The sequence below is a fragment of the Ambystoma mexicanum genome, chromosome 3q (assembly GCF_040938575.1).
Source record: "Ambystoma mexicanum isolate Mex_15411 chromosome 3q, UKY_AmexF1_1, whole genome shotgun sequence".
Classification (NCBI taxonomy): domain Eukaryota; kingdom Metazoa; phylum Chordata; class Amphibia; order Caudata; family Ambystomatidae; genus Ambystoma; species Ambystoma mexicanum.
The window spans coordinates 779,466,942-779,481,003 of NC_090926.1; the positions used below are offsets into that span (position 1 = coordinate 779,466,942).

Sequence of the window (14,062 nt, forward strand, 5' to 3'; positions counted from 1 at the left end):
TTCTTTTGGTTGTGGAGACAAACTCCAAAGGCATCATCTTTTACAGTGTGTCACACAGCACCTTCAGTGCAGTGACACAGGGAAGTCTTTCAGATGTTCAAAGTTTTAAATACCTTCTCTGGGATATACTACTGTTTCACAGAGCAGTAAGGTGAAATTGACTTTACTTCTATTGTAACTATCTAGACCCAGCACACACTATCTTACCATAGGGTGCTGGAGGGGTTACCTAGTATCCCCTTGGTCTAGCTTCTCATGTAAATATGTTTATGTTACCCTTTCCTCAAGGAATGGCTGGTGGCAGTGATTTCATTTAAACTACTCTGGTGTGCATTTACAGCGGGCTGCGTTCACAGCTGCACTAAAGCACCCAAGGGTGCCTTTTTTGTCAAAATGGCCTCAGTCTTCTTTTTTTGCCATTTCTTTGTGGAAAGGGCCTTCTTTAGATTAACTCTGCGTGCCAAACCAGGTTTGGTTCCATTGTTCGCTTTGCATTTGGCGGGATTCATGAGTGAAGCCCGCCTCTGGCTCAAGGGTGTCTGGAGTGGACAGGAAGTGAGGGAGGTGCCAAAACTCCCTGTACTTTGTCTTCTAGAAGACCCAAACGCACTTTGTAGTGATTGGCCGGCTGACTGTCCGGCAAGGACAGCCACCCTGCTGGGTGACTGAGCTAGGCTGGAATGAATGGGAGAGAACTGAATAAAAGGCGAAGCTTTTGGCTTGGAAGGCAGAGTCGACCACTGGACGAGGGAAACCGAAGAAGAACTTGAAGAGGACACCTGCTGCAACTCCTGGACCGTTGGTTTGCAAGGTGAAGCTCTGCTGCTGTGCTGAAACTCCAAATTTGTATTGACACAGAAGCACATGCAATGACGACTTCTCCCCTCGAGTTGGTGGGACAATTTGGTGGGACAAATCAACTCCAAAGGAAGCCACCTGGGCATCATTCTCAGAGCTTGTTGAATTTCCACAAAGTTGCTGCTGGAAACCGAATAGCCAGTGAGAGGAACACCAGATTGTGTGCATTGCTTTTAAGTTGCCCAAGAGCAACAGGAAGATCCTCCGGACTCCAAGGAAGCAGGACTGACCAAGCCTGAGCCCCCCTCAGAGTGCGAGACCCCAGAAGCAAGGAAAGTCCATCTCGACAGCCAGAAACCACAGTATTGCTATTTGCGGTAGTCCCAAGGAGCTGAAACTCTGAAGTGCCACTTGCTTGAAAGATTGCTGGTTGCGAGTGGTGACCGTCCCATTGCAATGCAGAAGTCTGCAGACGTCCTCCCTCTTGTCCCCACGACTGAGGCCCAGGAACAGTTTGATCTGCAGAGCTGCACAGGAACAGAGGTAATCTGCTGCACTTTTTATCCAATACAAAAGGTACTGTAAAGTCTGAGAGAACTTACCTCTTGTTGTAGAGTTGCTTGCATCTTCTACCTTTCAAAGGTCTAACAGCTTGCGGCCCATTTGATTCTTCTTTCTTTGAAGACTTCTAAAACATTGTGCAAAGACATTTTCTACTTACCTGCAAAGAAGTGCTTCAGCTCATATAGACTTTTGCCTATTGACTTTGGCTTAGCCTTTTTCACTGAATGACTCTTATTGGAGGATCTGAAAGCATTTGCCTGCTTCAGAATATTTGTGGTCTCTTGTATGTCCTAATAACCTTTTCCTTTGACTTGTTCCTACATTATTCTAAATGCAACAGTGATATATTAGTGTCCCCAGCACAGTAGAAATTGAAGTTACCCGAGTTACCTGAGGGTGTAGGCTGCATCTGTGGGCCATCCCAAAAGGGTATCTACTGCTTTAGAAACATTAAGAGTGTGTATTTTATGAAGTATATTTGAGTGTTACTGTTATATTGCTCCCTTCTGAAGAAGGCTTATTCTAACTGATTGATTAATGAATAAGTTTTTATTCAAGAAAACGTGTGTGTAAGTGTTTATTTGCACTGTGAATCTTTGTGTAACTCCACTACAGCTCACATTGACCCCTCTTGAGTTAAGCCTGGCGGCTGAACACGCTACCAAAACTGTGTAGTACAAGCTTATACCAAAGGTTGGGTTTCCTCTAACCTGTAGTCAGAGTTGTTGTAGTGTCCCCAAAGGATACTGCATACAACGAGCATTTTACAGACATGTTACTGTTTCTTTTTCAGAAAGGACTTTCACACTAAAATAACCCTTATTTAAATGCTATACTTGCCTGATACAATACATTGTGAGCGCTCTGGTTCATAAAGTTTTACTTACCAGTTAGTGTATTATTTTTCACTTTGCCTTATCTTCATATAAATATATTATTTATACAAATATACTGTGTAGAAATTCTCATATTTATCTGGCTTCAACACAAAGTGTCTACTGTAACTGTGAAGCACCCTACATCCTGTGAGTTCGGTCTGGGCTGCACTGGCACATCTACCACTTGGAGTGCCTGGTGTGCTTTAAGGAATCACTAGTAGTACCTGAGCCTAGAAGTTAAACCAGATGACCATGACCACAGGACCTTAAAGAAAAACTCCCTAGCATAAGGATAAAGAGGGGACAAGTCCCAGAATGCACTTCTGTCATGTTGCAGTGCCAAAGAGGTGAGGATGCACAACCAGCGGTGCACAATGCAGCACTTTTTGACCATTGCTGGTTACACCATGACATGTTGGGTTTGAGCTCTGTGTCAATGTTCGGCCTGCACCCTAGGTCTCAGACAGGCCACCAGACCTCTGCATCAAGCAATTCGGCACACTGTGGTGTCTAGTGGCCCTGTGCTTCAACCTCTGCTGTGCACGCTCTAGCCCCTGCTTGGCCTTCTATGTTTGGCACACTGTTGGGCTCTATGTCCGCTGCATACACTGAAACCAGGCTCCAGTGGTGCTATTTAGCGGTTTCTGCAGAAATGAACGAATACAAAAATACCTAATAAGAAAGGGCCGAATTATGGAGTAAAATTTGTTATGTATTTTTGTTCATTTTAATTAAAAATAGATGTGGGGTGGGGTAAGGGGATAGGTTAAGGTAGGGGGAGGAGCGGAGGGTCACCCCCCACATTAATAAAAATATATATATATATTTTTAAAAAATGTGGTAATTTCTCAGTAGGTATTCCCCACCCCCCGACCCCCGGTTATTTCATGGTACTAACTCTTTAGCCACTACATCCAAACCACAGTGATGCTGCCCTTTCACTGCAGATTGTAATGCTGCCCCCCGTTACGTTCCGGAGCACTAGCACTGTGCTGTAACTATGATAACCTATTCACTGAGCTTCCCCTAACTTTTCAGCTGAAAGAGATCAGACTTTGGGGCTACTCGCCATCAACACCATATCCCAAGAGTCTGAAACCTGCTGTTCTCCAGATGTTTTGTACTATAACTCCAATGGTCCATCGCCATTTACTATGCTGGGTATGCTTCACAGGAATTGTACTTTAAAAGATCTGGCAAGCCAAAAGCTGTAGACACCCTCCATATCTTCATAAGTAAGTGGGCATTGTCTGCCTGCAGAGAAGACCGTTAGTTACTGGGTTATGCCTTGTTGAGCTGATCTGGCAATTAAATTGTCTATTTCTGACCGAGTGTTGCACAAGTTACAATCATTCAGATGACAATTCAGATGACAACCTCCACTTGTTTACCACCTAGAGCCTAAATACAAGGACATCACATGCCATCGAACAGATGATCCAGGAGGGAACCCTGTAATTTGCTCATCTGAATCCGCACCAGAACCCTCACCTCACCCGGACAATAGACTAACTGAATATGTGTTTTACTGCCTGTTTCGCCAAATACTGTAGAAATAACTTGCTGTATATGACGATCACTGGCAGGAGACTCACCCAGTGTATTCTATTGAGTTGTAGAATACCAGGATTGTTTTTCTATTCCTTATCCCGTCTGCTGTTAGATAAGCAGCACACCAGTGATACCTAGTACTAGTGGGACATAGGCAGCTGTAGAAAGACCTTCACACTATCCTTGTGTCCTCTTTGTATGCAACTCAAACTCGGGGCCACCTCCTGTTTGTGTGATAATTGTTGCAAGTGTCAACTCTTGGTGTGTTGTTCCCCTTTTTGTGCCAACATATTACCAGTCGGGATCAGCCCTGTATACTTCTGAGGCACCCCTTTGTGATTTTTGCCTGCAGAGAACTCCGTTAGTTACTGGGTTATGCCATGTTGAGCTGATCTGGCAGTTAAATGGTCTATTTCTGATCGAGTGTTACACAAGTTCAGATCATTCAGATGACAACCTCCACTTGTTTACCACCTAGAGCCTAAATTCAAGGACATCACATGCAATGGACAGATGATCCAGGAGGGAACCCTGTAATTTGGTCATCTGAATCCGCACCAGAACCCTCACCTCACCCACACTATGCCAGCTCCCATGCCGCGTCCCTTATCCCCACTGATTCAAGTCATTTGCAATTCGTTCATTAGAATTTTACCTGAACTCTTTGATAATTTGGTGGATGTCAAACTCGAAAGCAGCCATCAGGATGCTGTCCAGAGGCTCTGGGGCACTGTCACTCCCCAGGAACAGATCCAGACTAGACTGGGGATGTGAAGGCAGAGAAAATAAGAAAAGTTCAGACAATTAATTTTATTCAGCGGCTTTAAGTAACACAAAGCCATTCTCACTCAAATTCTGCATAATTTACAGAAGACCAAAGCAGGCAGTAAATGTTACAGTACAAAGGGAGGCAGGAAACTTGCATTTCATTCTACCGTTGTAGGGGCCTACGCTATCCCAATCCATAGTAGCATGTAGTCAGGTACCTTTACTAGTAGCTGAGCTAGCTTACAGTGGTTGCATAACTGCACCAGGTGCTTGTGCAAGACTTGAAACAAGAAAGCAGCATACCTCAGCAAATCTACTGGGATCTGCACAGACTCGTGTTTCTGCTTCTGTCTAAAGCACTTCTAACAGACCATATAGCTGCACAAACTCACCTGTGCATAAAAGTGTAGATCAGTGGGTTTCACAGTGGGGTGGGCATATAGCAGCCTTGACACCATTAAATGATACCATGTAGTGAGCAGATCCTTCTTCTCCAGTAAAGTGTTCTCGTCACCCAGAAGAATCTGTAAAAAAAAAAAAGGATGTTGGAGCACGCCTCCTAAAGCATTACACGCAAAAGCCCAGCATCCACTAGCCCAATTCAAAAACAGATTTTTTTTTTTTAAAACAGCTCGACAATGTTGATTCTGCAACCAACCCTAACACATCCTGCTGACCAGTTCTGAGTCTGGAGGCCGGCACAAACACCCCGTCCGCCCACCTTCGCACCCAACCCCCTGGTGAGACTAAAGGCTTATACTCCCTTGTATTCCAGAAGCATGCAGCCTACACTGCACACCACACAAGCACACATATGCACCTAATAGCCGCTTGAGAACACAAGGCTTGCACGCCCAAACTTTGAGGAACAAGGTATGCACTGTTATGCCCTCTGCACACACCACTGCTGAGGAAAGACGCCAGCACTTACAAGCAAGACACTCGCATTGGTGGGGCACAAGGCAAGGCCCATATTTAATCCTGTTAAGGTACAATGCCTGTACCAGCCCGTACCAGCAGGTTATCAAGTAGGTCCTCAGAAAAGGAGGGCTGCAGTTCTATTAATGCAGCATCAGCCCTATTGTACAAAGGAAGAGTGCAGTCTGACCTCTGATCAAATGTAATTTTTGACTCCCCTTTTGCTAAATGTTAGTCCTATTGCCTTTTTGCTTGCTTTTTGGTTTTCTGGGACATTCTTTTGGCTGTGAGAGTTACTTCTACTAACTCCGACTGCAGTTGGAACTCTTTGTTTGGTGTGCTATCCTTAGTAAATGTTCTGTGTGTGAGGCTTCTTACCTGGAAAGTGTGTTGGCCAGTTAGTGACAGCTAAAGGTTTTATTTTTGGCAGCACCATCTGGTAGCATTTTTACTATATTGGTAGTCAAATCGTGGCTATTTGACTATTATGGCATTTTAAAATCCTGCACCCGATCCATTGTGTTTTGTTCTCAGTGAAACAAGACAATTGGTCTAAATGTCCATTCTGCCTACATCGTATCTCAACACCCATAGTGTGTGAAACATGCACTTGTAATTGGATCAGGGTCTCCAAGGCATCGCAAGTTGCATAACTGTGCGAATGTCAGCAAAAGTGGAGTTTTGTTGACTTTTCCAATTGGATAGCTGCCAAAACGTGTGTGTATGTGTACTTGTGTGTGTACGTGTGTACGTGCATGTGCATATTTTTTATCCCAAGCCACTCTTTCAGATCAGACCTGGAATCACACTTTTGTAGCTTGGAAGATTTGGAGAAAGCCTCATTTCGCGAAAGTCACACCGGGCCATTGACCAGTACCTTCTCTCTGCTCCTGTACGTCCAGAAGAATTCTCCAACAGCTGGCATCTCATTCACTGCATCTCAGTACAATGCTCCTCTCTGCGTTTACAAAACAAGTGGGTGCCCTGCTGCTCTGATGTACTCCTTTAGATAACACCCTGGCACGCACCCCTGCAGCTGCTCCACTTCGTGGCACTGTCCTGCTGTCAAGTCTTATCTTCAGCCGTCATCTGTAAGAGGTCAATCCGCATCTAGGATCCTGTGGTTCTGACCCTCACACTTTCAGCGACTCTGCACAACTAACCAGACTCCTGAACCTCTGTCAGCCAGACCCAATTCTGAAGCTAAAGAGGATTACTTAACCCCACCTTCCCAAGATCTACAGCATCTTTCAGTCTGACCATCCTGTGTCTGGACCTTTGATCCCCATCCTGTGAGTGGTCCTCACATTCTGGGACCCTAGCTGTGGGTGCATGCCATTTTAGGGGCCTCCTGTCAGGTCCCTGGGCAACAGAAGGCATTAGGTACTGTTAGGTTCTTGGGCAACAGAGGGAATAGGATAGACTAGCTTGGTTTGGTTGGGTTAAATGCATAAAAAAATATTTCCTTAATCAAATCATCATTATTCAGCCAACTACTTCTGTCCCAGCTCAAGATCGTGGAGAACTTCCTTATCAGCAGTGATTGGATAATGATTATTGTGATGCAGTTTGGAACCTAAAGAAAGGTTCAAAACTGCCTTTCAATCAAGATCAGCATGAGAGCAGTCACAGCGAACTAGAGCTCCTGAGAAAAAACAAAGAAACTACTTAAAGAATCCTCATTTTCTAGAAGATAACTATGAAGAGCCAGAAACAATATTGCAGATAAGTGATTCTGAAAAAATAATTGTAGAAACTTATGTTTTTAAGGACCTGCATGTACAGAAAAAGCAGAAGATATTTTCTGTTTTGAATTTAAGAGCAAGTTGCAGATTGCTGTCAAATTTCAAGTCCATTGTTGGAAGGTTTTCATTTGTTCATTGATTTTAAAAGTGCGCGTGAACTATAAAAGTGTAATTACAACATTGTGCCGGCTCGCGTGCGTTATCGTTTAGCATTGTAATGCTATATTATTGCAATGCAGTATTAGAACTGTTGATTGCGCGCGCCTATTTAATGTGAATTGAAGGAAAAAGTAACATTCGCATGTGCGTTACCGTGTCGCGTGTTAACGTTAAAGAAAAGAACTCTACGACGTTCCGCGACATGTCCAGAAAGTATCTACAGTAGTTGCGTAGTTCGTTTCTCGTTATGAGGAAGCTTATGTTGAGGGAGAAGGCGAGCAGTTAATCGTTTGCGCATGAAGACTAGCAATTTAATCGTTCGCGTGTGCGCATGGAAAGAACTGTTGAAGGAAAAGACGTGTGGCAGTATTGATCGCATATGCGTTTATATTTAATTCAAGTCGCGCTCTGTAGCAGAAATTGCAGAAGTATCAATTGATATGAAGTCGCGCTCTTTTGGAAGTAAATGAAAATGAACAGCGCTTACATGCAAAAAGTAAGTTTATATATTTAACAAGTTAATCAACTGTTGCAGCATAAAAACTTCACAAGTTTAAGAGATTTCAAAAAGACTTGAGAGAACTATTGTAAAATAATTGCATAACACAAGAAAGAATTCAAAGTTTACCCTATTCAATACATGTTTGAATCAAAGAACTGCAAGTAAGCATTTCACTATAAAATTCAGTCAAGACCAAAGAGATAAGAAAATTAAAGATCTTCATTTTGAGAAAAGTTAAGTTATATATGAAGATAAATCCTTCAAGAGTCTCTCAGTGAATAAACAGAGACCATCAGGTAATTTTGGGGTATTGAGAAAGTTATTTAAATTTCTAAATTTTGGAAAGAGTTAGTGAAGTATAACCCAGAGTTTATTTGTTGTTATATCATTGCATGTATCCTGAGTTACGAGGAGTTAGCAGTTAAGGACTCCAGTGTAATCCTGACTATTTGTTATTTTCTCCAATATCTCCCTTTCCCCCATTCTGGTCAATCTAATAATTGTTAATTGATTGTTGGTTATACTGGTTTGAGGGACTGGGTGGGCTATTCACCTGCTCCTGCAGGAGATCACCGCTGGGACCTGATACCTCCTGACTGCATCCACCTTGGTCAGTGGGCTACTGATCCACTCTGCAGTCATCTGACCCAGCATGCTCATCGTGAACCCTGGGTTTGGATCTCTTTTGGCGGGGAACCGCTGACTCGCAAGCTGAATGTTTTCTGTTTCTTTCACTTTTGGGACCTACAAGTAAATCCGTTGTACCTTTTCCATTTATGCAAGACTGAACTATTCAATTTATCCCATTGAATCTTATGGACAAACTTGTCTGAAAACCTCTCTACATGTAGGCTCACAGTTACCAGTTTGTTCCACTTGGGACCAGGAATTTTTTTAAGCCTTCACTTTAATTTTAAATGCCTTTTAATATGATAAAACGCAGCATTTCACCTATCTAAAAGCCATACAAAATAGTCAAATTTATACTTGTATACACTTTTTCTACTTCCTTTGAAGGTGATCTGATCGTGCCATCAGTCCCATAAAGGCCCTGTAAGTATTCATTTGATTTCTTATACATACCTACTTTTAGGAAATATTTTCTTTTTGCAGATTTCCTCCCATAGACGTCTATGGGACACCCTTTCCTTTTGCTTTGTTTAGACGCCTGGTCTGAATCTTTGCAGGTAAGTAAAGCCTTCTGTTTTACTTCTTTGTCTTTTTGCTCATTCATTTGAGGAAACTGATCAGCTCATAAGACTATCATTACTGAGAGACTATGTCTCCGTTTATGGATTTCTTGTGTTGTTACAACTGCACATTGCACCCTAAAGTGAAGTGTGGTTAGGAAACTTTGTATCCTTAAACATTTTTCTTTTAGACTATTTGGTTACAATTACGATGTATCCAGCATAGGCTGTTTGACGAGTCAGAATGATGAGACGGAGAAGAGTTTGATATCCTTTACAAGAATCTATTAGAAATAAAGAGAAAAGGCCTCACTTAACCTAATCTAAAGGATTCCTTACCTACAACTAAAACTAGGGTACTCGCGTCTGTGTCAAAGGCCAAAGTAAAGGTCTGTCCCCAGTCCCAAAAGTAACCGATACTGAACCTGCCACTAACAGACCAACTAAGGACCAGGAGAATGACTCCCTTCTCATGGGACAGAAACAGCTTCCAATAAATGATCTTTCTTAGTATCGAGCCTTCAAATAGCGTCTTGGTTATTTCTTGTATAAACTATTAAGTTCTTCTAGAGGACTTTTCCACGTTCTTTTCCGTGTTACTCCTTGTTTTATTTTACTTTCTGTCTTGAGTTGTAGTGCCCAATGTATACTCTTGTATTCTGGGTTTCAAAAGTGTTTGAGCCAAAAAGGGTTCCTCTTTTTTTAGGGGGCTCGGGTGATTGAGGAATGAACACATGTATTAAAGCAGCAATGTCAAGGGTATATGTTAACTACTCAACAGGTGATAATAATTCTCACCTAATTGTGCATTTTACCACAGGCTCGGTATCACAAACATATTTTAATAAGTATGTAACAATACATGTAAACCGTATTAAAAAAATCAGTCTAATAAAAAACATATTCCAACACTTGTGATTACAGGCGTTATAGAAGAGAAACTACAACTTTAAGATACTGTTGTGGCCAACACCTAATATGGCAAAACGAGGTTGTAACTTATGCACATATAGGGTTATGTGATGTTAGTAACACGAGTGAATGATTGTGGCCATGTATACATTTCTACACAACATGGAACTTCTACACTTAATCGTGTTTCTGGGAGCGGCTGAGCACTTAAGTAAACTAATTCTTGATAGTGTCCTACCGCCACCCGTCTTCAGGACACGGGTAACTAGTGAAACCAGGGTAGATTAGGCTGAATGCACGGGCCCTGTGCATAGCCGTTATGGCTTGGGGACAAGAAGAAAAAACACTTTTAAAAAATCTAAAAATGCCCTTGAGGTAGTTAAAGAGTACGTATGTATAACGCACAGTGGAGGGAGAGTAGAGGTCCTACTAACCTGCCTTCAATTTCTTTAGAGTGTGGAAGGCGAAGTGATGCTAGAGTTAATAGGCACGGTCCTAGTGGTGCAGCATCAGAATGAATCCATTACTACGAATTGAAAAAACAAAACAGCACGTGTTTTAAATAGCTGTACTTTTATGTGTCAAGTCATTAATTAGCCTTTGATGTGTTTAAGAATGACCATTTCTCAAGGGTAAAACAATCATCACGCTGGTATTTTGCGGGAAGAGATGTCCCTCTGTTGGCAACTGAATGGTGTCGCTGTAGATTATACTAGCCAAACTGCATGAACCATGATGCATCAGTGTCTCCTATGAGCATGAAGGACAGGCAAAATTCTGTCAATACCTTCTAGGTTGATCTAATATGGATTGCTGGAGCGCGGGATAAACCTGCCTTTTCCTATATTGCTTACTTGTGAGCACCTCACGGTGCAAGTGAATCCCAGGAGGTGTTGTCCCGTTGGTCTCCAGAAATATCCGCTTCGTGGCGTGCTGCTTGTCAAAATGCACGCGGCAGCTGATTCGCAAGAGGGACCTAGACGGGTATAGAGGTTCTCACAAGTAAGCTTTGGAGTAAAGCGCTATATAAACATAATACATACAAATACAAATAAAATGGTGTGTGCTGGACCTACATAGGAAAAAGGTAAGTAAAGTCAATTTCAACCGTAGTTTATCCAAGAGAAGGTATTTAAACCTTATGAGAAATCCAAAGTACTTCTCTGTGACACTGCACTGAAGGTGCTCTGTGTCACAATACAAAAAGGTAGATGCCTATTGAGTTTATCAGACTCCAAAAATGAAGAAAAACAGTCCAAATCAGATTACAATACATGAGAGAGAGAGAAAAAGGTCTCGCTCACTCCAGGATAAAAATTAAAATCCTAAAGTCCAGCTAAAGAGCTGGGGGTCTCTAAGGTTGAAGAGAATTAGCACAGAAATTAGAAATCCCCCTAACACTTCTCTTCCTTTCCAGGATGAGGAGGAGGATAAAATTAAGGTAGAATTATTTTCTGAATTAAATGGAACTCAGACACAATCTATCTTAGGCAAGAAGATCGGGTTCACCTTAAGGACCACCTTGTCCTTATAGAAGATTGTATAAAGAGGCTTGCAGGACAAGACCTGAAGTTCACTCACTGTTCGAGCTGATGTAATGGCCACTAAAAGGAAGGTCTTAAGGTTAATAACCTTAAAGAACAGGTATGGATAGGCTCAAAAGGAGCACACATTAGAAATCTCAATACTAGGTTGAGGTCCCAAATTGGGAATTGAAATGGGACTGGGGGAAATTTGTCAGTCCTTTTAAGAATTGTAACACAAGGGGATCTTGAAGAAAGATAGTTCTTCGGAGGAGTGCTTAATAGAGAGAGCTGCAAGATAACCCTTCATTGTACCAACCTGGAGCTCCAAGTTGGCCAGATGTAATAAGAATGAGAACACCATATGTTTACTGCATGTAAACCTATCCACATTCTTATACCTGCACCAGCTGCAGAATGTTTTCCAACGGCAGCGGTACAAGAAAGTTGTTGCTGACCTTCTGCCCAATATATATGAGTAAAAGGTATGAGTTCCGTTTAAAGGTTAATGTGGCAGCTTGTACCACCAAACTTCAGGAGGGGTATGCTATGTCATGTAACTGGGGTCACTACTGGATGCCCTGTATTTTGATGTACATTTTTTCACTGCCAGAATCAATTCTGGCATCAATTCATACTCGCTCTCCTTTGCAATGCCACATGAAAAGGAAGATTAGGATACTCCTGGGGTGCCTTATCTAGGATGTCAGTCAGATCATCCTGTTCGTATATTGGCGTTGGTCCCACCTTTTCAGGGATCCTTGATGGTGGCGCCAAAATCTTTGCCACAAGTCGACGTCAAAGGCTTCGAAGTTTTTGGCGTCGAGGACCTGTCATGGTCCGGTGAGGAGTCTTTCGGGGCCCATGGCATCAGTGACGTCTTCCTCAAGGAAGATTTGTCTCAACTGGAGGGATCCTTTGACCGCTCAAGGAGATTTTCTTTGCCTTCCAAGCCCGAGGGTGTACGGTTTTTTGCCCTTACCCTTGTATTTCGACCTGAGCATGGCTTTCATGAGTTTGAGGGGGTCAAGGCATTCTCAAAAACATGCCATCATTTTTATTCTGAAATTCTCCCACTCAGCTGGAGAGCCTGATTTTGTCAGGCATTTAACCCGTTTAGGGGAGGAACTAGGCGACAAAGACGGCGACCCACTGTTAGGCAAAAACCTGTGCAGTTCCCTCTGGGACCACTGCAAAAGATTTAGGACTCCAGGTGTTTGGCAGTAAACCCACTTGGTAGCAGTCCGTACCACACAGATTCACTTGGTAGCTGTGGCTGAGCAGTCAGACTTCCCTCAAGAAGAGTTAAGCAGAATACAGAGTATTCACAATAGGTCAAGAGAACACAGTAGAACAAGTAAACACTGACCAGGGCTTGGTGTAAAAGAGATATAATTATTTATTTAAAACCACATCTAGAAAAACACACAGGCACTAATAGTAAGCAATTCAAAAACACGGTTACTAAAAGATATACACTCACTTAAAAGAATATTAGACAAGTCTTAAGTAAAGCCCCACTTATTTTCAGACAGCGGTGAGCGCTTAACGTAGATGGCACTCTAATAATGCGTTTTAAAAGGGAGAGAAAAGCAGAGAATAAATTGAAACAGATCCCAACACTTTTTCACGAACACACAAGAGAGAAAGGCAAAGTAGCACCGTGAATTCAGAGTCAATAGGCTGGATCCGCTTTTAAGAGGATCAAAACGAAATGTGTCCAAGGTCACACGGTTGCAGTGCACAAAAGTCTTGTAACGGTTCAAAGAGGAGTTGGACCAAGGAAAGGGACCAGTTAGAGGGTCAAGGAGGCCAGCCCAGTCCAGAAGGTTAAGGGGTTATTATTACCTTGTAGCAATCTTGGTGAGAACGCTCCAGCGGGGGCAGTTGTTCATGGCAGCGGGTGCAAGTCGGTGCTTCGTCCGGGGGAAGAGAGGATCTCGTCGTGGAGGAAGACAGGAGTCCGTTGCACTGCCAGGGAAGAAACCAGCCGCAGAGGTTCTCAGGTACAAGGAGCGGTCCAGTGATTCGCGGTTCAGTGGTGAGTGGCTATCCGGCTGCTGGGGTGCTTGGCACGGGCAGTTCGACCACAAACCGGGCTGGGGTGCAAAGGAAGAAAGGTAAACTGGTTGTGCCCACCAGTCAGGTGAAGAAGCGTCTCCAGCCGGGAGATCTTCTCGGTCGTCGGGAAGTGGTGAGTCGGTTCTGCAGGGTTCCACCGGTGGTGTCGTCGTGGTAGGTCGGCTCAGCTTCTCCCTCGTCGGATTCTCAGGTCCTGTGGCGACTTCTGAAGTTCCAGTCCCCAAAGCCCTGCTTTTATGCAGAAAACCCCCATTCACTCAGCCTAGCTATCACTCAAACATGCTAAGTGGTGAGCCAATCACACAAGAGTGCGACTTGAGTTACCAAGGTAACTCATTCCAGGGTGCCTAAACCCCCTCCCACACCCCCTGTGGTACCCAGACAGAGTGGCACCACTTTTGGAGGCTTCTGTGGAGAAGCCCACCAAAAAGTGGAACAAAGGGCTCGACTTGGGTTGGAGTCACAGAAGAGA

General features: G+C 43.3%; 1 protein-coding gene across 1 annotated transcript in view; it reads right to left on the reverse strand.

Annotated features, from left to right (window-relative positions):
* Positions 1–14,062, reverse strand: part of NUP85 (nucleoporin 85) — a 977,524-nt gene that overhangs the window by 516,197 nt on the left and 447,265 nt on the right. The window contains exons 10-11 of the mRNA XM_069654821.1: positions 4,952–5,083; positions 4,447–4,553 (exon numbers count right to left, since the gene is read on the reverse strand). Of these exons, the coding sequence (XP_069510922.1) occupies positions 4,447–4,553; positions 4,952–5,083 (239 nt within the window). The remainder of the gene's footprint in view (positions 1–4,446; positions 4,554–4,951; positions 5,084–14,062) is intronic.